Source organism: Mobula hypostoma, chromosome 7 (assembly GCF_963921235.1).
Source record: "Mobula hypostoma chromosome 7, sMobHyp1.1, whole genome shotgun sequence".
In the NCBI taxonomy this organism is placed as follows: Eukaryota; Metazoa; Chordata; class Chondrichthyes; order Myliobatiformes; family Myliobatidae; genus Mobula; species Mobula hypostoma.
In genome coordinates, this window is record NC_086103.1 from 116,909,908 (window position 1) to 116,936,468 (window position 26,561).

The 26,561-nt window shown below is 41.1% G+C and overlaps 1 protein-coding gene across 1 annotated transcript; it reads left to right on the forward strand.

Annotated features, from left to right (window-relative positions):
• The first annotated feature begins 424 nt into the window (after window positions 1-424).
• LOC134349939 (high affinity choline transporter 1-like) lies at window positions 425-26,561 on the forward strand. Its single transcript, XM_063054893.1, is given in 9 exon segments — window positions 425-608; window positions 3,325-3,438; window positions 9,244-9,399; window positions 9,503-9,651; window positions 13,122-13,265; window positions 14,657-14,774; window positions 17,013-17,042; window positions 17,045-17,211; window positions 26,031-26,561. Coding segments are annotated over 9 exon segments (1,593 nt in total).

Here is a 26,561-nt window from a genome sequence, read left to right on the forward strand (position 1 = left end):
TAACAAAAGGGTTGGTTTTGTACTTATTGTTTGATGTTTGTCTCCACACCTTGTGGCGCATCGGGAGGCAACCCTGCCATTTCTTTAGCATTTGTCTGTCTTTATGAGGCTGGGTTGCCAGCTCAACGTTCAAGCCAGACCAGATGGAAGTCATGCAGGAACTGGCTGGATTTGAACCCAGAACCACTTGCCTCAAAGTCCAGTGTGGATGCCACTACATCACCAGTCAGCTAGTTATAGTCATATGTGAATTTTAAAAATTAGTCATTAGAATGCAAACTAGTCTGAACAATGTAGTAAATTAATCTCAAAAAGAGGAAGGTTTTTCACAGAAAGTACAAATGTAAGTACAATAAGAAGCTGTGAGTAAATGCTTAAGGCTGGTAACTATTCTTCATTCTATTGTAGATACTTACTGGGGAGAATGGCTGTCAATATCCTCGGACTTGTGGCTGTCATTGTTTTTTACATGCTGATTCTTGCAACTGGGATTTGGGCTTCTCGAAAATCAAAGCAAGAAGAAAAATCATGCCCTGGACCCAAAAGCGAAGTGGCCATGGTTGGAGGCAGGAACATTGGAATCTTGGTTGGGATTTTTACAACCACAGGTACATTGAGATGTCTGCTAAAGTGAAATTGCTATATGTAACTTTAAACCCCGAAATATCGAAGATGGACAACTTCATACTCGGAGCACATATCGAGCAGTTAATCAAAGTGTTTAATCTCTGAGGGGAATAATTCAAATATGTTGACCTAACTACCCCCAAAGGATCTTACCCAGTGCATCACTTCTTTCATATACCAACTTTTCAGGTTCAATCCACAAGTGAAAGCAAACTCAGCTGCTATACGGTCTGCCTTTCTACCCTTGCCACCTTGTCTCCCATTTAAGTTGATATGGGAATCTTATGTTTGAGATGTGTATTGAACAAACTCCAGAATAGGATGGCAAAGACAGAGATGATGATTAAATTGGGTGATGTGGGATAGAAAGTGGGCAGCAGAGTTTTGAAGGATATGAAAATTACTGACAAACACAAGAACTAATTAAGTTCAGTATAATCAGGGCATGCATATATGAAATGCCTTACCCATAAACAAAGGAGAGATCAGTGAAATTCCCCTGCCAACCCTTTCCACAGAACCATATTGGACAGAAAGGCATGAAGGAAAGAGGAAGTAAGTAAGAAAGCAAGACCATACGACCATAAAACATAGGAGCAGAATTATGCCATTTGGTCCATGATCCTGCTCTGCCATTCCATCAAGGCTGATTTATTATTCCTCTCAACCCTATTCTCTGGTCTTCTCCGCATATCTTTTGATGCCCTTACTAATCAAGGACCTATCAAGCTCCACAGTAAGTATACTCATTAACTAGGTATCCACAGGTGTCTATGGCAATGAATCCCACAGATTGACCACTCTCTGTCCAAAGAAATTCTTCCTTATCTTTGCTGTAAAGGGATGTTGTTCTATTCTGGAATTGGTCTCTTTAGTCCTAGACTTTTCCACTATAGGAAACATCCTCTCCAAGTCCCCTCTGTCCAGACCTTTCAATATTTATTAGTTTCAATGAGATTCCCTGTTGTTTTTCTAAACTCCAGTGAATACAGGCTGAGTGCCATCAAATGCTCATTATACGTTATTTTCATTCCCGGGATCATCCTTGTGAACTTTCTCTGAGCCTTCTCCAATGCCAGCACATCCTTTCTTAGACAAGGCACCCAATCAATACTTCGAGGGAAGTCTGGCCAATGCCTTATAAAGCCTCAGCATTGCATCCTTGTTTTTATATTCTCGTCCTCTCGAAATGAATGCTGGCAGTGCATTTGCTTTCCTTACCACTGACTCATCCTGCAAGTTAACCTTCAGAGAATCCTGCACAAGGACTCCCAAGTTGCATTACATTTCTGATTTCAGAATTTGCTTCCCATTTAGAAAATAGTCTATGCTTTTATCCTCCTACATGACCATACACTTCCCTATACCGTATTCCATTCGTCACTTCTTTACCCATTCTCCTAATCTAAGTCCTTATGCAGACACCCTGCTATCTCAACACTACCTGCTCCTCTACCTTTCTTTGTATCAACACAAACTTTGTATTAGCCACAAAACCATCAACTCCATCATCCAAATCATTGAAAGATAACATAAAAAGAAGCAGTCGGAACATCACTCATCGCCAGCAGCCAACCAGAAAATGCCCCCTTTATTCCCACACATCCACTGGCTCTCTTTTGTCTATCCTGCCTGTTATTTCCTCAAAGAATTCCAACAGACTGAGCAGGCACAGCTTCCCCTCAAGGAAACCATGCTGACTTCGACCTATTTTAACAGATGCTGTACCTCCAAGTACCCCAAAAATCATCCCTAATAATGGACTCCAACCTCTTTACCAACCACTGAAGTCAGGCTAACTGGCCTATAATTTCCTCCCTCCTTAAAGAGTGGAGTGACTTTTGCAAAAGGACTGATTGTGGTTTTTTGGAGCCCTTCATCACCAGAGCAAATTCCAAAGTTCTTTAGACTAATGACATACTTTCTACACCTAGTCATTGCCTACTGTATGAAACAGTATGCCAGAGAGTTCCAGACTGCTGCTTGTACTTTTGCCCCATGCTGGTTCACTGCATTCTTCATCCTCTGCACCTCACTGTTCTATGTGACTGAGCAGGCTCCAAGCTCCCAGTACACCTCAGGCATCAAGTCCGATACCATGCCGCAGGCTGCCCTGATGCTCTCTGGAGGGTAACTGGTCTTGAAGGCATTTTAACTGCAGTTAATAATAAGGGACATTTAAAAATCGTTCAAAATATTTAAATAACTGAGAAAATAAAATTAGTAGGAACCTTAAAAAGAGAACAAATTAAAAGAGCATGCAAAGCACTATGAAATAATTTAAAATGGAGCAAAATAAAATCAGTAAAGTTAGTTACGTTTTGGCACAAGTTTAGGTCAGAGTAGTCAGTAAGATGTACCAGCATCTGACTCCAAGGGTGTCTTGGACTGCCATCTTTCACCAGGTATGCACAGAAGCTTGAGACATGCTGGGATGCAGACAGCTATACGTCAGTGCTTCCCTTTTGATACGTTGTCAATAATTTTACAATAAATTTAAATGGGTTCACAACTTCATTAAGCATGAAAATCATATGCAGACATATTCACCGCCACATCCAAGGAAGAATGGAACAAAGTTTCAATCTAGCTGTATTGTACAGTAATTTTAAAAGTAGGTAAATATGGGCATGGCTACAACCTAACAAGTGTGAGCTAATGTGATTCATCTTACTTTTACATGTTATGTTTTTACAGCAACGTGGGTTGGAGGAGCCTTCATCAATGGCATTGCTGAGATAACTTACCTGCCACATCGGGGAGTAAGCTGGGTGCAGGCACCTCTTAGTTATTCTTTCAGTCTTATTTTAGGTAAGAGCCAATAAACAAAACTCCAAATCATTGCAAGACAGTTCAGAGGTTAAAAGATTCAAAGGTTCATTTTATTATCAAAGTATACAGCTCTGAAATTCTTCAATTCTCCAGGTAGCTGTGAAACTGAGAAAGAGAAGGAAGGCAGTATGATCATCAATCCCCACATCCCACCTCCCTGTAAAAAAAAACAAACCAAAATGGATCAGGCTCGTCGACCCCCAAATCCCTCCTCCCACACAAAAACAACAAAATGGATCAGACACATTGACCCCAAATCCCTCCTCCCACACAAAAACAACAAAATGGATCAGACACATTGACCCCAAATCCCTCTTCCCACACAAAAAAAAACAAAACGGATCAGGCACATCGACCCCCAAATCCCTCCTCCCACACAAAAAAAACAAAATGGATCAGGCACATCGACCCCCGAATCCCTCCTCCCACACAAAAAAGCAAAACAGATCAGGCACGTCGAACCCCAAATCCCTCCTCCCACACAAAAAAAAACAAAACGGATCAGACACATTGACCCCAAATCCCTCCTCCCACACAAAAAAAAACCAAAACGGATCAGGCACATCGACCCCCAAATCCCTCCTCCCACACAAAAAAAACCAAAACGGATCAGGCACGTCGACCCCCAAATCCCTCCTCCCACACAAAAACAACAAAATGGATCAGACACATTGACCCCAAATCCCTCCTCCCACACAAAAAAAAACAAAACGGATCAGGCACATCGACCCCCAAATCCCTCCTCCCACACAAAAAAAAACAAAACGGATCAGGCACATCGACCCCCAAATCCCTCCTCCCACACAAAAACAACAAAATGGATCAGACACATCAACTCCCAAATCCCTCCTCCCACACAAAAAAACAAAACAGATCAGGCACGTCGAACCCCAAATCCCTCCTCCCACACAAAAAAAATGGATCGGGCACATTGAGCCCAAATCCCTCCTCCCACACAAAAAAAAAACAAGATGAATCAGGTACATTGACCCCAAATCCCTCCTCCCACACAAAAAAAACAAAATGAATCAGGTACATTGAGCCCAAATCCCTCCTCCCACACAAAAAAAAACAAAACAGATCAGGCACGTCGAAACCCAAATCCCTCCTCCCACACAAAAAAAACAAAATGGATCAGGCACATTGAGCCCAAATCCCTCCTCCCACACACAAAAAAACAAAACAGATCAGGCACGTCGAACCCCAAATCCCTCCTCCCACACAAAAAAAAACAAAACGGATCAGACACATTGACCCCAAATTCCTCCTCCCACACAAAAAAAACCCAAAACGGATCAGGCACATCGACCCCCAAATCCCTCCTCCCACACAAAAAAAAACAAAACGGATCAGGCACATCGACCCCCAAATCCCTCCTCCCACACAAAAACAACAAAATGGATCAGACACATTGACCCCAAATCCCTCTTCCCACACAAAAAAAAACAAAACGGATCAGGCACATCGACCCCCAAATCCCTCCTCCCACACAAAAACAACAAAATGGATCAGACACATCAACTCCCAAATCTCTCCTCCCACACAAAAAAACAAAACAGATCAGGCACGTCGAACCCCAAATCCCTCCTCCCACACAAAAAAAACAAAATGGATCGGGCACATTGAGCCCAAATCCCTCCTCCCACACAAAAAAAAAACAAGATGAATCAGGTACATTGACCCCAAATCCCTCCTCCCACACAAAAAAAACAAAATGAATCAGGTACATTGAGCCCAAATCCCTCCTCCCACACAAAAAAAAAAAAAAACAGGTCTGGCACGTCGAACCCCAAATCCCTCCTCCCACACAAAAAAAACAAAATGGATCAGGCACGTCGAACCCCAAATCCCTCCTCCCACACAAAAAAAACAAAATGGATCAGGCACGTCGAACCCCAAATCCCTCCTCCCACAAAAAAAAGACAAAACGGATCAGGCACATTGACCCCAAATCCCTCTTCCCACACAAAAAAAAACAAAACGGATCAGTCACATCGACCCCCAAATCCCTCCTCCCACACAAAAAAAACAAAATGGATCAGGCACGTCGAACCCCAAATCCCTCCTCCCACAAAAAAAAGACAAAACGGATCAGGCACATTGACCCCAAATCCCTCTTCCCACACAAAAAAAAACAAAACAGATCAGTCACATCGACCCCCAAATCCCTCCTCCCACACAAAAAAACAAAATGGATCAAACACATCAACCCCAAATCCCTCCTCCCACACAAAAAAAAACAAAACGGATCAGTCACATCGACCCCCAAATCCCTCCTCCCACACAAAAAAAACAAAACGGATCAGGTACATTGAGCCCCAAATCCCTCCTCCCACACAAAAAAAAACAGATCGGGCATATCAACCCCCAAATTAGATTAGATTAAATTCAACTTTATTGTGATTTACTGAGTACAGATACAAAGCCAATGAAATGCAGCTAGCATCTGACCAGAAATGCAAAGAATAGTGTTATATACAAAATAACTACGAATAAAAAAGTAATTGCTACAGCACACAAATATAAAAGTACTGAGACAGTACAACATGGGTGCAAATCCCTTCTCCCGGATAAAAATAACCTGAGCAGATTAGGTGAAAAAACACAGAATACAAAAACTATAAAACTGAAAAAATATTTAGTAGTCCAAGTCCACATTCACCTGGGCAGCACTCTCCACAGCAGCAGCCTCTCCCCCCTCTGGCAGCATAGCAAAGCGATCAAAAGACAGGCAGCCGGTGCTCTCCCTCGGCATGTGCTTCAATTGCCCTCTCCGCTTTAGTCGGCAAATAATGGAAGCTTTCTGATTGATTCTGAATGATTGTTTGAAAACAATGAATTAATGTGTGTGACCATTAACACTGCTGAATAACAAGAATGCTGTGAATGAAATTATGGTCAAAGAATTAAGTTCTAATGTAGTTTATAAAAGTGGGCCCTGGAACTTCAATGTGCTTCCTCTCATATCAATGGATCTTGGGCATTCACTCAGTATGGTTTGTTGAATTTTTGACTATTACTACATAGTTATGAACAAGAAGGTGAAAATCATGTAGTTTTCACAGAAGGAAGGTTTCAGAGTGAGCCGCAATTGATCCAATATAAAACACTGTTAGCAGAAATTCTGGGAGAATTCCTAGCAGTTTCCCATCAAGTACCCAAAAACAGGTGAGTCATTTGAAGTCAATAATGGGTAGTAGTAGTAATAATAATAATAATAATAATAATAAATAATGTATTGATCCGAGTGGGAAGTTATTTTATTATAGCAGCATATTTAAAAACACACAGCAATAATAAATAATAATAAATATAATAATATTAACTAATAATAAAGTACAGAATAATAATATACACAACAATAATTTACCAATGTGTAATGATAATGTACAAAATTATAAAACAAATACTATTGTATTATGATGTCTGTTCTCCTGTCATATGGAGATGAACAGTTGTCTATGCTCATTGCATTTGGTAGGAAAGATTTTCTGTAACGATCCTTGTGACAGCAGAGCTGAATGAATCTGTGTGAAAAGGTGCTCCGCTGCTTCATCAGTAGGTCCTGGAGGGGATGTTCCTGATTGTCCATAATGGATAACAGTTTGTTACTGACCCCCTCTCCAACATTAACTCAAAAGAGACCAGGTTGCAGCCAAGGACGGATCCAGCCTGATTAATGCGTTAGTCTTTTTGCATCACCAGCGCCGATGCTGCTCCCACAACATGAAGCAGCAAAGAAGACTAAACTCACTACAACAGACTAGTAAAAGACCCTCCAACGTCCTGCTGCACACATTGAAGGATCTCAGCTTCCTTAGAAAATAGAATCTGTTCATCCCCTTCTTGCAAGCAGCTTTGGTGTTGGATTTCCAGTCAAGAAGATTGATTTCGTGAAAGAGTATAGTTATAAAATGGTGCATGTTACTGAACCATGAGCAAGCCATAAATGATCAAGTATTGAAGTATTGAAAGGTGTTTTGCAATTCCATTCCTGCTGGCAAAGTGATTGGCTCTCGAACTCCCTCTAAAATAACCTTAAAGTTAACTTAGTTCAAAAGCAGCGGGGGCTATGCGATAAGGGCTGATATGATGAACACCAGATCCTGTTAAGATGAATACATGAAGGAAGTACCAACCATTGAGCAACATTTGAGAGCTGAATACTGTACATCAGACAATTAAGAAGATTTCATATTTCCAATGGGAAAGAATTCAACAGGAATTGAAATTGGAATTAGTTTGTTGTTGTCCACATGTACTGAAGTATTGGGAAAAGCTTGTCTTGCATGCTATTCATACAGATCAGGTCTTGATAAGGTGAATTAAGGTAGAACAAGATTAGTCAATAACAAGGCAAAATAAGGTGTTACGGCTACAGAGAAAATGCAGTGTAATTAAACAATAAGGTGCAAAGTATTTGTGAGACTGTAAACACAAGAAATTACACAGGCGCTGGAAATCTGTGCTGCAACGCACACAAGATGCTGGAGGAGAACAAGGAGGGAATAAACAGTCAACGTTTTGGGTCAAGACCCTTCATCAGGGCACTTATCATACTAGGGAACCATTCAGTATTCTTACAACAGTGGGGTAGAAGCTGTCCTTCAGCCCAGTGGTGTGTGCTTTCAAGCTTTTATATCTTGTGCCTGATAGGGCAGAAGAGAGAATGTCCAGCGTAGGTGGAATATTGGAATATTTGGATGAGAATGACGCAGATTTGAGAAGCAGTTTTTCACAGCTATCTCTCTGATGTTTCTGGGATTGTCCAGCCACACTCTACTGCAAGTGTCCTGAATTTCATGATGAAATCCCGCACCGACCGTGCACTTCGAAGAATCGGATATGTTGCTCCCATCCATTTCCTGGGTGGTCGAAAACCTGGTGCATCGCAGCGGTAAAATCTACATACTTACTGCAAGTGGTGGTTTTATTGTCCCGGTTAGCAGTGTCCCAGGTCAGAGTGTGCCCAGCCAAGAGAGAAATGATAAAAGGAATCTTGTTTCAGTCCATAGCATACAGAGATGGTTGGAGCTCAAAGTGTAAAGATGCACTGGGTCAGAAGTTACGGACTCGAGTCAGCATTCAGACACCAGAATCCGGGGCTCCGATGGACGGGGTGGACTGCTGCACGGTTGCTGTGTCCAGGTGGAGAGTTGGCTGAGACTGACGAGCAAATGACCAGTGGTTTCCTGATGCTTTGGAATTGTGTTCTGTCGATGCATGACTCAGGCGAGCATATTCTGCTGGGTCAATCGTTGGATTCCTGTCAGGAAAGGTTGAGTGGGCTTGACCCAAAAGCAGAGCAGCAGAGACTATTGATTCGTAAATGATGTTTTACTAATAAACTGCAAAATAACAAGCCATGCCAGGCCACAAAGAGAGAACGTAATAAGGCAACAAAGTAACTGAAGGCTAGGAACAACTGGTTGAAGCTGGTTGGTTTGTATGAGCGAAGGAGGATTGTGGATGAAAACTGGGTTTAAATAGGCTGCAGGTGATGATTTGGAAACAAGTGGCAAGTGACTCCTGTGAGCTGGGTGGAGACTGGGAGGAACCTGCCTGTTCAGGCGTAATAGAAACTACATCCAAATGGACAGGAGCTTACAACAGTTACCTGTAATGTATGTACTAGAAATGCCATTCACAGCTGAAGGTACCATGCCAATACCATACCCCAGGAATGGTTAACTCTGGAGGAAGCCCGCAACACAGACCCCAGCTCAGTTACCAGTATTACCACCATAGGTTTTCCATCCATGAGTCTGTTTTTTTTAAATCCAGGTGGCCTTTTCTTTGTTAAGCCAATGCGGACTAAGCGATATGTTACAGTGATGGATCCATTCCAAGAGAAATTTGGCAGAGTGATGGGGGGCCTCCTCGTGATCCCAGCTGTATTGGGAGATATATTTTGGTCAGCTGCTATTCTTGCAGCACTGGGTAAGTTTCTACAAGTTGTTGGTTATATCCACAAATTGTAATATATTTTGCTATAATTTTGTTGGGTACTAACAACAATTGGCATGTTTGGCATCTATTTCAGGAATGACAATGACTATAATTTTGAACATTGAAACCTATTTGTCCATCATCCTGTCGGCCTGTGTGGTTACAATATACACACTACTGGGTGGCCTCTATTCAGTGGCTTATACAGATGTAATGCAAATGGTCTTTATTGTCATCAGTCTGGTAAGTGCTTTCTATCTCTTATCTGATGTAGAAATTCTATCAGATTAGATTAGATTAGATTAAATTATGAGGACACTCAGTGCTCGTTTATTGTCATTTAGAAATGCATACATGCATTAAGAAATGATACAATGTTCCTCCAGAGTGCTATCACAAAAAAAACAAGACAAACCAAAGACTAACACTGACAAGACCACATAATTATAACATATAGTTACAGCAGTGCAAAGCAATACCATAATTTGATAAAGAGCAGACCATGGGCACGGTTAAAAAAAAGTCTCAAAGTTTCGATCGGCTCCTGATAGTCCCTGATAGCAGGCGACAAAAGGGAGAAACTCTCCCTGCCATAAACCTCCAGGTGCCAACAACTGTCGATGCATTGGAAGCACCCGACCACAGCCGACTCTGAGTCCGTCTGAAAACTTCGAGCCTCTGACCTGCCCTCCGACACCGAGCACCGAGCACTATCTCTGCCGAGTACTTTGACCCCGTCCCGGCCGCCGAGCAACAAGCAAAGCCGAGGATTCGGGGCCTTCCCCTCCGGAGATTCTGGATCGCACAGTAACAGCGACAGCGAAAAAGGCATTTCAGAAGTTTCTCCAGATGTTCCTCCGTACTCTCACGTCTGTCTCCATCAAATCAGGATTGTGCGCGGCACCCTACTTGACAGATTACAGATATCATTCACCGGAGTGGCCGCGCAAGCTGCGTCACGCCACCATCTTCTCCTCCTCTTTAGCTGTCACTAAAGGGTATTGAAACACTGGTTATACTCATTCTGGTTGTGAAATAGAAAAACATATTATGAGATTGTGGAGGGTTTGGCAGAGATGAGCTCCTTTTGTAACTTTGCTCAATCTGACCTTTTCAGTTACAGATCCTCCCCAGCGTATAAATGCTTAACATATGTACAACCCATTGCCTTTGGGGAACTGGCAGGATGGATTTGCCAGCTGCCACCAAGCTGCAGGTATCTTCTGCAACCTGTACAGAAGATACTGTCTACAGTATCTTCAGATTTAGAAGGACTGTCTGAATCGTTGGAATAAAAAAAAGCAACCAACCCACAAAATTAGACACACCCCTGCACTGCAACATCCATTTTCTCCAAATGCCGTTTTTTGGTAGGTTTATTACCTTGTGTGCAGGTTCTCAGGCATGTAAGCAGCCATAAACATATTAATACAGTACATACTGGCTGACCGGATTAAAATTCCTTTTGAATAATAACGAATTATGGCTTGTTTTCAGGCTGAAACTTCTCTTTATTGAACAAAATATACAACAGAAAGACTGTGCAGAACATTTTTAAATTAATTGCAAGTCAGAGCTGCCTTAAAGACACCTTGTGAGAGGGGAGTAGAAACGGGTGCCTCAACAGAATTTAAGAAGTAAATGGATGAGCAATTGAATCACCACAGCATTGGAAATTATGGACTAAGTGCTGGTTAGTAGGACAGGCATTAATGGGTATCAATGATCAGCACGCAGATGTGGGCCAAAGGGTCTGTTTTTGTGTCCTATGGTTCTACTCCATAGGAATTAATGAAAAAATATTCAGCTTTACCCCGATAAAGACTTGTTCTTAGCTTTTTTTTAAAAGCCCTTAACACCTTGACAATAGTTGTATTTTAGACGAGAACTGATTAATCACACTGACTCATGGGGTGTTTTATTTGAAGAGATTACAGTGAAATAAGTGGAAATGTTGGGATTGCTCAGAGATATGTAGAGTAGATGTGCCAGATGGTCTCCTTCTATGGGAAAGATGAGAAAGAGGAAAAATACTCAAAATTAATTTGTACAATTCCCTGGACACTATTTCAAACTGAAAAGTACATATTCAAGGAGATTTGGGGCTTTATTTTCCAGTTGCAGCTTTACAACAAATTACGTTTCATAATTTATTTGTTCACTTCATCTACTTCATGTCAATCAGGTGTTGTGCAAAATACATCTGAATCCTTAATGTCTTTACTTGTGTGATATTATACAGTAAGTAACGGTGATGAAGGGAAGACTGACGATCTGAATGTCTCCCAGAGGACTACTGATTTCAGGTCCACAATCTTGGCAAAAATTTGCTACCTCATTTAGATAACTTTGAACATTATTTTATGTACAGGATCCAACTTCATCAGCCGTGGTAACTTGTCAATAAAGTGAAGTGTGTAAAATATCTGAAGCCAGCAGATATCTTTTCTGAGGATCGGCAGTTTTTCTTGTCCATTTAGGAACATTGACAGATATCACTTCTTCAACTGTTTATAATCAGTTTTATAACCTTCAAAATTCATCACCAGTTGAACATTTTCAATGCATTTAATTGGTATTTGTATGCTCTGTCAAGGGTTTTGTAGAGAACAACAATCATTTTAACTAAACTCTCAGTGAAGCCCCTATGCAGAAGCCAAATAAAAGGCAACATCTCCATATTGATTCACTGGCATTCCTGAACAGTCAATCAGAATAGAAAGCTCAATAGCTTAGAATCAAGAAGCTGGTATCCCTCTTGATCTTAACATAATCTCTACACTTCCAATGTAGATTCATCAATATTTGCACTGTTTGGTCTCTGTCGTTTTCGCTGTATCTGCACCCAAAATATTCCATTCTTATTCTCTTTCTTATCAGTTGTACACCTTTGTGTTTTGATTTTGTTGCTTCTGTTTTACTTGCCTAATCTGTGTCCTCTCTCCATTGAAACAAGCCCAATGTTACAGGCAGTAGTATCTCTTTGCTCTTCTCCCAAATAAGGACCTGTGCCTCGTGTCTCTTCCATTCTTTTTTCCAAAGCCCAGTTGATTCAAACCAGTTTCAGCCAGCCCATGGCAATTAGTGGGGTCATGCTCACAGACTTCTGGCCAATTCAAGAGAGTCTCAAGGACAGTAAAGACACTACATAGATTTTTCAACTGCAACGTGCAAGTCGGTTCCAGAGCTCAAGATGATGTTCTCTAGCTGATCCCAAATCACTCCAAATGCAAGCAGTAAATTTTTGAGATTGGTATGTCATAAGTCCACTACAAAGTACAAATGTGAAAGTTAAGGAAAAGTCTTAAACCAAGTTTAGCATCTGTATTTGGCCTGATGATCGTACTGTATATTCATCCACTTTTTTATTTAGACCAATCCAACAAATTGAGTGGAGCCCCTTATCACTTGAATCTTCTACATGACATAAGGTTTTGAAAATGATGGGATAAAAAAGCCATTAATTTGCAAAATAGCATCTCTTTCCCAACTATAATATTATTTTCCTGAAGTGTTCATAAAACTGAGAAGCATTGTCTGAGGACTACATTGTACTGTGCTATTTGTAATGGAAACCCCTTACTATATCTGAATACTTAACAAAGAACTCAAATACTAAAAGTAGGTTTAGAGACTACCTTTGTGAATGTGGATAATGTAAACCATGTAGAGTTAAATTATCTTACTGTATTGTATATTTTTTCTCCTACTAGTGGTTCTGCGTGCCTTTTGCCATTATGAATCCGGCAGTTGCAGACATCAAATACACCATGGTAAATGAACTTTATCAGAGCCCATGGATTGGTAAAATAGAGACGGATCAGATTTCCCGATGGATTGATGATCTTCTTTACATGGTTAGAACTCCTCCTATTTCAAATATGCCTTTAAAATGATTTGCTTTACTCTATAATTAAACCTGCCAAATCTCTCATCCCAAGCAAGACTTATTGCAAAATGTATTGTCTATGATGGCAGCACAGAAGTGTAGCAGGTAGTGTAACCCCCGTACAGTAACAGCAAACCTGTTTCAATTCCGCAGCTGTCAGTAAGGAATTCTTATGTTGTTCCTATGACCACATGGGTTTCCTCCAGATGCTCAGGTTTCCTCCCACATTCCAAAGACACATGGGTTAGAAGGTTAATTGGTTTCATGGGTGTGCTTGGGTGGTGTGGCCTTGTTGGGTCGGAAGGGCCTGTTTCTGTGTTGTATCTAAATGAAAATTAGATACATTGTTGTATATAAATGTATATAAATGAAGTGTTGTATATAAATGAAAATGCTGGCTATCATATCATCAACCTGAAAGGTTAACCTTGGTTTTCTCCCCACAGATGCTGCTTCTCTTGGTGAATATTTCCAACATTTTCTTTTTTTTTCATTATTTCAAAGCATCAACAATTTTCTTTTCCGATACCATTTTCGCTCCTAGGAGACATGTTGATATGGGCTATGATACTGGGTCCATGTGGTTTGGCACACATGATGGACACAAACTATATGCAATGCTATGAACTTCATGCATGTTTCTCATGGTGAGCCTTGAACAGATGCCTGATGATTACTGTCAAGCTGAAATGAATAACTAAAAGGCGTAATTCTTGAACAGCTGTTGCATAATGGTTAACAGTTAATATAATTGGCGAAGATATGCAGTAAGACCAAACACTTGTTTCTGATAAACATTCCAGCTTTGGATACTGATCATTTTTTGTCTCCTTAGCTTTTGGGTTTATCAGCTTTAAAAATTGCCATTTGGTCATTCATTGTTGCCCAGTCTTCACCCTAAAAGCTCATTCTTATTTAAAAATTCTATAATACTAACATATTCAGAAATATATAAAAATACCAGCAATCAGTAGTTTTGTACCATTTCTTATCCAAAGTCAGTTTAAAGTCCAAGTTTAGTTATGTCTGAAGTGACCTGATTTCAGTCATTGTACTCACAGGTTTTAATGCCCCTGGGATCCTTCATGAGTCAAAGCTTCAGAGCAATGTAAGCAATGTTCCTGTATGAATATAAATCTAACTTCATATGGGAACCTATCATTGCAAATATACTGGGTCATAAGAATTATTTTATTTTTAATCATATGAGCCATCATGATTCTACCATCTGCAGAGGACAGATATGAAATAAGTGGGAATAGCATTTATCATGCACCATAGAATTTAGCAGAGACATGCATCTTCTCAGGTCACAGATTTCACTGAAAATCATAAATATTATGCTGTGAAAACAAACAGAAAGTGTTTGAACAATGGAACACTGATAACCCGCTTCATGGGTTTCCACATTACAGGTTATCAATGCAGTTGGGAGCTCACTTCTCCAAAGTTTCTCAAGTGCATTTTCAGCAATCAGGTAGTATATGTAATAGAGCAGTAGAAAAGAAAACTTAATTAATAAATCCCAAATGCTTTGGCACAGAGCCTGACTGTCAGCCACAGGTTTAAAGGGTAAGCAAACAGAGAATTATGGAATGAAGAGGAACTGGTTTGAAAGAGAACACTTCCGTAAATAATGAAGTGCCTGCAATATAAAATTGAAACTCCTAGTAAAAGTGATTTTTAAAATTAGCCACTAAATATATCGCTGATTAATAAACTGTGCTGAGCCAGATAAAGTTGAAGAATTAAAAGATGTAAAAACAAACTGCTAATCAGTATGTTTGAAGAATTATAACTATGGAAAATGAGGTACAGGAAGTTAAAGGAGAGATCAATGCCATAAAATATATTAACTGCAATGAAGTTCAAATTTCAAAATACATTTATTATCAAACTATGTATACATTATTCAACCTTGAGATTCGTCTCCTAACAGGCAGCCGCCAAACAAAGAAACCCAAAAGAACCCATTAAGAAGATGATTTAACACCCAATGTGCGGAGGAAAAGAAAGAAATCATGCAAACAATTGCAAGCAAATACTGTTCTGAACTGTAATCCAAGAAGAGAGTCCATCCACAGACTCTTAATTCAGCGCAGAGTCGAAGAGTGAGCTGAACCAGCCCGTCCTTCACCTCGGGTTCCAACACCTTGATCTTTTCAATTTGGCCCAGCAGCTAAATCGCCGTCCAAACTTTGGGTTCAAACACGTCAATATGCTCTGGAGTTCGGACCCTGCCACATTGATTCAACTCATACCCAACCTTTCCAATTCAAACAGCACTTAAATCGATTGGACCTCAGGTCTTCCTCATTCTCGGCTATGGGCCCGCTGCCTCGCCTCACCTCAATTCTGCGACATCGAATTGCCTCCAATTCCAAAGGGAAGTTACAGGCTATTATTTGTGATTTATCATTTACTGGAAAAAAAGAGTGAATAACAGATTATTTGGTTGTTTTCTTTGTTTCATTGACCACCAGCCAGAAGTCACTGAGATTCATCAGCATCATCTTAAACTGGAACAAACAATAAGGTCTGCCTAGTTAAATGCAAGGCTGCCCTGAGTTCAGAACATGGAAATGAAAGAAAGAGCAGGACACTTGGTGTCAATGTTGCCACAACAGAGTACAGGGGCTGGAGGAGGCCAAGAAAGTGGCACGGTGTACTTTACATGAAGGTTAACAGAAAGGACAAGGAAACGGGAGATAATCCTGAGGAGCTCCCAAAGAGATTTCCTAAGCAAATGGGCAAGAGCAACCATCCTAATGTAACATTTATGAACAATACTTAATGGCAGGATCTGACACAACCCGACGTTCGTTAAGCCTACCTGCACCCCTAAAAGCTTTTGGTTACAATGGTGTTTGGGTACTGCTCTGCAGCTATTGGAAGGGATGACTGACCATGGATGCAAATTGGTGTATTGATTTTCCAAAGCAGCCCTGGGGCTTTGGTGGATGAGGTGGAGAGGAACCTCAACACCGTGGAAATCTCTGGTCTTCAGTTATGTAGGTATCAGCATCTGGCAAATCCAATGCTCAGAAAAGCCCTTAGAACTTAGAACACAGAACAACGTTCTGCGCCCTTTTAACCTACTCCAAAGTCAATCTAACCCTTACTTCCGCATAGCCCTCAATTTTTCTTTCATCCATGTCCTAATCTATCTAAAGGCTGTTAAGTGTCCTTACTTCTAGCACCACCCCAGCCGTGTGTTCCATGCACTTTGTCACCCTCTATGTAAAAAACCTACATTTATCAGCAAACCCCCCACCCACCCACCCTCCCAAACGTTTCTCTGGTCACTTAAAGATTATGCCCTCTTGTATTAGCCATTGTTACTCTAGGAAAAAGGCACTGGCTGTCCACACTGCCAGTCCACACTGCCATGGAACTCTTTAAATGTAAATATGCCACCCCCTTCATTAATAGGACTAGCTATCTGATCAATAATTTATTATTTAGTCATGAACACGAGGAAGTTCTGTAAGTATGTGACAGAGGCCTAAGACATATTCTGTTCCTGTTCAGAAGTACTCAAAGCTTGCTCATTTTGCATGGGCAGAGCTGAGGAATTTATGAGGTGAAAAGTCTGTTTAAGGATCTATTTTCTACCCACTATAACTTAAGGTATGTTCATGATTTTAGGCATTACAATCTCCTATTAAATAAATATTGATTAAAGCTGTGCTAAAATTTATTGTACTTTTTTCAGATTGGAATCAAACAAGCTACGGTTTACCCACTCAAGCATGATATTGCCGATTGTCCTTCAATATCTTTGCCCTGCCTATGTCGCTATGTTGGGAATTGGTGCCGTTTCAGCAGCAGTTATGTCATCTGCAGATTCATCACTTTTATCAGCAAGCTCTATGTTTGCACACAATATCTACAAGACTATTATCAGGAAAAAGGTGAGCACTGTGGGGATTGTGGATGAGCTTAGAGCATGGATCAGCACATGAAATTGTGACATTGTAGGACGAGGTTGCAGGAGGGGAAGCACTGGCAGCTCGATGTTCCAGGGTCCTATTGCTTTTGACCTGATAAAGTGGGAGGGCTGGCATTACTTATCAGGGGAAATTGTCACAGTATTGTTGAGACAGGACAGACTGGAGAGCACATCTGCCGAGACTATATGGGTAGAACTGAGGAATAATAAAGCGTTATTAGGGGGATTCCATTATAGACCACCCAGTAGTCAGTGGAATTTAGAGGAACAAATGTGTAAAGAGATTGCAGAAAGTTGCAAGATACATAAGTTGGTTATAGTAGGTGATTATAACTTTCCATATATTTACTGGGACTCCCATGCTGTAAAAGGGCTGGATGGGATAGAGTTTATTAAATGTGTTCAGGATAAGTTTCTTTAATCAATATACTGTATAAAGAATCCAAATAGAGAGAATGTGATACTTGTTCCTCCTATTAGGGAACAAGGCAGGGCAGTTGACAGAAGTATGTGTAGGGAAACACTGGGTCTAGTGATCATAATGCCATTAGTTTCAAGATAAGGAGGAAGAAGGATAGGTCTGGTCCTTGGGTTGAGATTCGAAATTGGAGAAATGTATCAGAAAGGATGTGGCAGTTGTTGATTGGGACAGATTGTTTTCTAGCAGGTGTGCTTGTTAAGTGGGAAGCTTTCAAACGTGAAATTTTGAAATTACATGATTGTGTGTTCCTGTCAGAATAAAAGGCAATGAAGACAGGTTTGGAGAACCTTGGTGTTTGAGAGATATTGAGGCCCCGGTTAAGAAGAAGAAAGAGGTGCATAGCAGGTGTAGGCAAGTAGGAATAAATGAGCTACTTGAAGACTATAGGAAATGCAGGAGACGACTTAAGGAGGAAATCATCATCATCATCATCATGTGACGTGACATATTGACGTGGGCAATCATGGTCTTATCCCTGACCACGATTGCACTTGGCAATTTTTTCTACAGAAGTTGTTTGCCATTGCCTTCTTCTGAACAGTGTCTTCACAAAACAGATGATCCCAGTCATTATCAATACTCTTCAGAGATTGTCTTCCTGGTGTTAGTGGTCACATAACTGGCACCAGCTGTACATCCAGACTCCTCCCATGGCTTTGTGACCCTGACTGGGGGGTTGGGGGGGGGGGCTAAAAAGCACTACACCTTGCCCAAGGGTGACATGCAGGCTAACAGAGGGAAGGTGCGCCTTACACCTCCTTTGGGAGAGACATATCCACCCCATCCACCCAAAGAAATCAGGATGGCTAAAAGAAGATAACAGTAGTCATATAAGAGGTGGGGGGGGAGATCTTAACTGGATTTTTTTTGCATCTTTATTTACTCGAGACAGAACTGTTAATTGAAAAATACAAACGTATATTATTCTGCTCATAGCCTCTTAAAAAGAAGTGAATTGTGTTGGAACATAAATACAAATAACATCTAAAATTCCAGAAGTCCTGCTGATCTGGCACCACTAAAGTCATGAGTGTGCTGGATTAACAGAGTTTTACTGTAGTGACACTTATCCTTTCCACAAAGCTCATGATCCTTACCCAGTCTCCATTACCACCACCTATGAATCGTGCAATCTAAATCAACTCCAGAAGCTAATTGAAAGAAATACACAGGAGCTGGGATGCGCTTTGTCTAGTTAATTTCTTTTCCTTTTTCTTAGTGAGGTGCTCACGAATGATGAATGGTGTGATAACGTATGCCATTCACATACTTTTACATATAACTTGCAATGAACTATGGAAACACCAAAGAATGTTTAACCAAACAATATATTTACAATATTACTCAAATATTACAGAAATGTTAAATACACTACACACCCCCCACTTAGCTATAAACTCTAACTCAATATAGAATGCATCTCAACTCAAATATGTAATGTATCGCTCTCGAGTCATATACACAGTATACCATATAATACAACTACTATATATAGACAGCATAGTAAATATTAAATTCTGCAATTCATGCCTAAGGACTTTATCGCTGTGAAGGTTTTCTTACCCTTGTGGGATAAAATCTTCCCTGACAAGGTAGTGCGGGGTGGGGGAGGGGTCACTCTGCTTGGCAAAGTGAGACTTGTGGCTTTGAAACAATCTCAGGTTCTGGGCTCTCCTCCATAGTGGTTGTAAGAGTTGACTTCAGGATTGCAGGAAGTTATTCTGACAGTTCTGGCCATCTTTCTTTTCTAACAATTGACTCTGCTCTCCTCAACCGATCAATGTGTCATCTCCAGATGGCATCAGACACAATCTCCACTGTGTAGGAGAGTGGTCTGTCTGCTTCTGTCCTTAATCTTTTGAAGTATTCATTTTTGGTCATCTCTGTAGTCAAGCTCCTCAATTTGTCTCAGCTGCTTGTCCTGCATACTCTTTCTGAGATTGGGTTTGAGGAGATCCAAGCATGAGTGGAAAGGATGACCCAGGAACAGCAGAGCTGGTGAGGTGTTGGTTGTGGAATGTGTTGCGCGACGATATACAAAGAGGAAATTGGCAAGCTTCTGATTCAGAATCAGTGTAGTGTGTTCTTCTGATGATGCTCACAGTGTGTTCTTTAAACTCTGGACAAAATTTTCCACCAAGCCATTTTTAGCTGGGTGGTACAGTGCAGATGTAATATGTCATATTCCATTTATTTTCAGGAATGACTGACACTGTTCTGCGACAAACTGTGGTTCATTGTCACTGACTAACGGTTCTGGAACACCAGACCTTGCAAAGAGGCTTATCAAAACATCACCAGTGTGCAAAGCTGTAGTGGAGGTTATTGGGAACATTTCTGGCCACTTGGTAGCTGCATCCACTACTCCCGAGAAATTTGAGCCCATGAATCCACATGAATTCTCTGCCAGGGAAATGCATGCCATCCCCGGGGATGGAGGAACACTGCTCTTGATATCTGCAAGTACTGGCATACTGAACAGTGCACGGCAAGCTACTTGATCCGTTGATCTATCCCAGGCCACCTGACAAAGCTTTGAGCCGACCACACCTAGATGACAGGCACATAGCTCCTCCAACACTTTAGCCCTCAGCTTGGATGGTACAACTCTCAATCCCCACATAAGTCAATCCTCGTCAAGAGCAAATTCATCCCAGTGCTGGTAAAAATGGGGGAACTGGAATTTCTGCTGCATATTCCAGCTACTTTAGGTTGCCGTGTAGACCTGAGACCGTGTGGGTTCTTTCCTGGTTTCACTTTGGGAAGATGTCACAGGCAAGCTGCACTGGACAATGTGGATCATAATGTGTGAATAGTGTCTAATGTCACCATTTACTTTACCCTTTTGAAAAGCTACCTCACATCGCTTGGCCCATTACCATTTCTTCCCGAACTATCATAATGACTTCAAAGGGTGGAGCACAGTAGCCAGGTTGGACAGGAACAATTATACTAATTGACAAATCCTAAAAAGGACTGCAACTGTGCCATGTCTTTTGGCTTTGGGGCATCCACCGCTACTTGAGTTTTCTAGGCACACTTGGGTAATACTAGGGCATCAGTGATTTGACCATAGTTAGTGATGCTTGGTTTAAATAATTCACACTTGTTGTGTCATGCTCTGATCCCATAATCTTCTAATCTTTTTAACACTATCTTGAGATTTTGGGGTTGTTCCTTGTTATCCTCACAAGTAATAATTGTGTCACCCAGGTAAAACTGAGTACCTGGGTAACCTGTAACACCTGTTCCATAGCTTTCTGTCAGAGTACTGGTGCAGATGCTACTCCAAATATAAGCCTATTATAGTGATAAAGCCCTTTGTGAGTGTTTATAGTGAGAAACACTTTGGACTCTTCTTCCATCTCCATCTGTAGGTAGGTCTCAGTTAAATCCACTTTGCTGAAGTGTTTCCCTCCAGAAAGGTTTGCAAAGATATCCTCTACCCTGGGCAGAGGTTATTGATCTATTTTCAGTACAGCATTGGTAACGTTAAAATCAGCACAGATCCCGTCAGATCCATCCTTCTAGCCCACTGGAACCACTGGTGTTGCCTATGGGCTTTACTCAACCTTGGAAAGAATTCCTTCGGCTTCCACGCGATCTAGCTCACTGGCTACTTTATCACTAGTGATATAAGGAACAGGATGGGCTTTGAAAAGCCTGGGTGTGGCATTTTCATTTAACACCATTTTACCTTTGATATGTTTGTGTTTTCCACTGCTATCCTTGAACACTGCTGTGGCATCATCCAATACATTTCTTAATTTGCTTTCAGTTGGCCTCTTTGCAGGGGATGTTGCAAGCAAGTAGTGAATGGATCTCCAATCAAGTGTAGCTGTCTCAGCCAATCATGGCTCCACAATGCTGGCCCTCCTGTTTTTACCACATACAAGCCCAATGTGGCTTATCGGTTGTTGTATTTCACTGTTACAAATGTCATTCCCATGGGAATTATCTTTTCTCCAGTATAGGTTTTTAGTTGGATATCTGCAGTCTCAGTTCATCTTTGAAATGCCGTTCAAACTCATTTTGTGGAATGACTGAAACAGCCAAGCCAGTGTTCAATTCTATTTTAATTAATTTGCCATTCACTTCTGGTATAAACCATATTGCTTGTCAATTGTTAGTTTTCACACTTGAAATCGTAAGACTACTCAGTCCTGCTCACTCACTGCATTGTCGATTTATTTTTTTTAATCAACAGCATGCAGATTAGTGCTCTTTTCAAAACTGCAACCACTTTTTTTTTATCTTTTTCCCTTCCCTGTGCACTCCGTTTATTTTTGTCTGGCTGACATGCTCTTTGTAGGTGTCCTACTTTGTTGCATTTTCTGCAAGTTTCGCCGTTAAATCTGCATTGGTCTGGTGTACATGAACCCCTGTCACAACAGCAACGCAATTCATTCAGCCAGGCAGGTTTCTGTTTAGACATTGCAATTTTGTTCACACTCACTTTCATTCCTGACTTCAACTCAATTGCGTCTCTGGCTGCTGTTTCCATTGATGCAGTGATTTCAACTGCTCTTTTAAATGTGAGCTGTGCTTCAGTTACGAGCTATTTTTGAATGCTTTCTTGTAAGATTCCACAAAATAAACAATCTCTAAGTGCGTCGTTAAGCCCATCACTGAACTGACAATGCTCGGATAGTTTCCTCACTTCTGCCACGTAAGCTGAATTGGATTCCCCTTCCTTTTCATTCCATTGATGAAACCCAAAGCATTCTACAATCAACAATGGTTTTGGTTCTAAATGTTCCTGCGTTACGTTCATGATATCAACAAAGTTCATTTTGGCTCTTTTGGTGGGAACAGTTAAACATCTAAACAAACTGTATGCTTTTCCACCTCTTACATTCAGCAACACCGGCACTTGCTTCTCATTGGCTGTTTTATATGTTTCAAAATACTACTCAATTCATTCAGAATACTGTACATTGGCTGCAGGATATTTATTTGGATTAGCCTTGAGACTATTAGCTAATGAATCTTTCCTTCAAATCCCACCAAAAGTTCAATATGCAGGAATTTTATTTAGGAATGGCACAGTGTGTTGATTTGGATTTCCAGCATTTCAAATGTTCTCATGTCGTGTGAAATGTATGCTGGGTTAATGGCAAATACCATATGCCACACATAGGAATATAAAAATCATGACTGATTAAACTGCATCATCTCTACGCTCCTTTCCCTGGTTTTGTATTTATTCCTATCAATGGTTCTGATAACCACAACACACTGATATTGGCGGAAGGTTGCTTTATTCTCTAGCACTAAATACATGTGAGAGCAGTGGCTGTCAATCATGCTTACCTCCTGCCTATTCAATTCCAATGATGTCAATGGGATTGCCTACAACCAGCATCCATTGGTGGATTGTGTGTGTTGCATCAGTGACCAAGCAATAATCTCTCCCCCATCTCCATCTCCAAAGTGGATTGCTAGAGATTCAAAGCATAACTTGTGTTTTAGTAGAATGGTGTACCTATAGAAACATAGAAACATAGAAACATAGAAAATAGGTGCAGGAGTAGGCCATTCGACCCTTCGAGCCTGCACCGCCATTTATTATGATCATGGCTGATCATCCAACTCAGAACCCAGCCTTCCCTCCTTACCTCCTGACCCCTGTAGCCACAAGGGCCATATCTAACTTCCTTTTAAACATAGCTAATGAACTGGCCTCAACAGTTTGCTGTGGCAGAGAATTCCACAGATTCACCACTCTCTGTGTGAAGAAGTTTTTCCTAACCTCGGTCCTAAAAGGCTTCCCCTCTATCCTCAAACTGTGACCCCTCGTTCTAGACCTCCCCAACATCGGGAACAATCTTCCCGCATCTAGCCTGTCCAATCCCCTTAGGATCTTATACGTTTCAATCAGATCCCCCCTCAATCTTCTAAATTCCAACGAGTACAAGCCCAGTTCATCCAGTCTTTCTTCATATGAAAGACCTGCCATCCCAGGAATCAATCTGGTGAACCTTCTTTGTACTCCCTCTATGGCAAAGATGTCTTTCCTCAGATTAGGGGACCAAAACTGCACACAATACTCCAGGTGTGGTCTCACCAAGGCCTTGTACAACTGCAGTAGTACCTCCCTGCTCCTGTACTCGAATCCTCTCGCTATAAATGCCAGCATACCGTTCGCCTTTTTCACCGCCTGCTGTACCTGCATGCCCACTTTCAATGACTGGTGTATAATGACACCCAGGTCTCGTTGCACCTCCCCTTTTCCTAATCGGCCACCATTCAGATAATAATCTGTTTTCCTATTTTTGCCACCAAAGTGGATAACTTCACATTTATCCACATTAAATTGCATCTGCCATGAGTTTGCCCACTCACCCAACCTATCCAAGTCACCCTGCATCCTCTTAGCATCCTCCTCACTGCTAACACTGCCACCCAGCTTCGTGTCATCCGCAAACTTGGAGATGCTGCATTTAATTCCCTCATCCAAGTCATTAATATATATTGTAAACAACTGGGGTCCCAGCACTGAGCCTTGCGGTACCCCACTAGTCACCGCCTGCCATTCTGAAAAGGTCCCATTTATTCCCACTCTTTGCTTCCTGTCTGCTAACCAATTCTCCACCCACACCAATACCTTACCCCCAATACCGTGTGCTTTAAGTTTGCACACTAATCTCCTGTGTGGGACCTTGTCAAAAGCCTTTTGAAAATCCAAATATACCACATCCACTGGTTCTCCCCTATCCACTCTACTAGTTACATCCTCAAAAAATTCTATGAGATTCGTCAGACATGATTTTCCTTTCACAAATCCATGCTGACTTTGTCCGATCATTTCACCGCTTTCCAAATGTGCTGTTATCACATCCTTGATAACTGACTCCAGCAGTTTCCCCACCACTGACGTTAGGCTAACCGGCCTATAATTCCCCGGTTTCTCTCTCCCTCCTTTTTTAAAAAGTGGGGTTACATTAGCCACCCTCCAATCCTCAGGAACTAGTCCAGAATCTAATGAGTTTTGAAAAATTATCACTAATGCATCCACTATTTCTTGGGCCACTTCCTTAAGCACTCTGGGATGCAGACCATCTGGCCCTGGGGATTTATCTGCCTTCAATCCCTTCAATTTACCTAACACCACTTCCCTACTAACATGTATTTCGCTCAGTTCCTCCATCTCACTGGACCCTCTGTCCCTTACTATTTCTGGAAGATTATTTATGTCCTCCTTAGTGAAGACAGAACCAAAGTAATTATTCAATTGGTCTGCCATGTCCTTGCTCCCCATAATCAATTCACCTGTTTCTGTTTGCAGGGGACCTACATTTGTCTTTATCAGTCTTTTCCTTTTTACATATCTATAAAAGCTTTTACAGTCCGTTTTTATGTTCTCTGCCAGTTTTCTCTCATAATCTTTTTTCCCCTTCCTAATTAAGCCCTTTGTCCTCCTCTGCTGAACTCTGAATTTCTCCCAGTCCTCAGGTGAGCCACTTTCTCTGGCTAATTTGTATGCTACTTCTTTGGAATTGATACTATCCCTAATTTCTCTTGTCAGCCACGGGTGCACTACCTTCCTTGATTTATTCTTTTGCCAAACTGGGATGAACAATTGTTGTAGTTCATCCATGCAACCTTTAAATGCTTGCCATTGCATATCCACCGTCAATCCTTGAAGTGTCATTTGCCAGTCTATCTTAGCTAATTCACGTCTCATACCTTCAAAGTTACCCCTCTTTAAGTTCAGAACCTTTGTTTCTGAATTAACTATGTCACTCTCCATGTTAATGAAGAATTCCACCATATTATGGTCACTCTTACCCAAGGGGCCTCTCACGACAAGATCGCTAATTAACCCTTCCTCATTGCTCAAAACCCAGTCCAGAATAGCCTGCTCTCTAGTCGGTTCCTCGACATGTTGGTTCAAAAAACCATCCCGCATACATTCCAAGAAATCCTCTTCCTCAGCACCTTTACCAATTTGGTTCACCCAGTCTACATGTAGATTGAAGTCACCCATTATAACTGCTGTTCCTTTATTGCACACATTTCTAATTTCCTGTTTAATACCATCTCCGACCTCACTACTACTGTTAGGTGGCCTGTACACAACTCCCACCAGCGTCTTCTGCCCCTTAGTGTTACGCAGCTCTACCCATATCGATTCCACATCTTCCCGGCTTATGTCCTTCCTTTCTATTGCGTTAATCTCTTTTTTAACCAGCAACGCCACCCCACCTCCCCTTCCTTCATGTCTATGAGTACCATAACCCATTAATTATAGCAAGTTCTACTATATTATTAATCTGTTGTATTTACATTATCTGCAGGCTGCTGAGAAGGAAGTGATATGGATTATGAGGACTACAGTGGTCTTGTTTGGAGCTTTAGCTACCATACTAGCAATTCTAACAAACTCTGTTTATGGCCTGTGGTTCCTGAGTTCAGAATTCGTGTATGCCTTACTGTTTCCACAACTTGTTTGTGTGCTCTTCATCCCCAGCACATATATCTATGGATCGGCTGCAGGATATTTGATTGGATTAACTTTGAGACTACTAGCTGGTGAACCTTTCCTTCAGATCCCACCAATAATTCAATATCCAGGCATTTCCTTTAATAATGGCACATTTGAACAACATTTTCCATTTAAAACTTTCACAACGCTGCTGTCCTTACTTTCCGCTGTGATGTTCTCATATCTGGCGTCATTTGTATTTAAGAGAAAGATTCTGCCTGTAAGATTTGATGTTTTCAAAATTACTGAAAAAGTAAGTGAGGTGCCCACAGCACAAGATGAAGAAATTACTTTAAAAGATTGCAGAATTGATGAACCTGAGGCTGACCAGAAAAATGTGTAA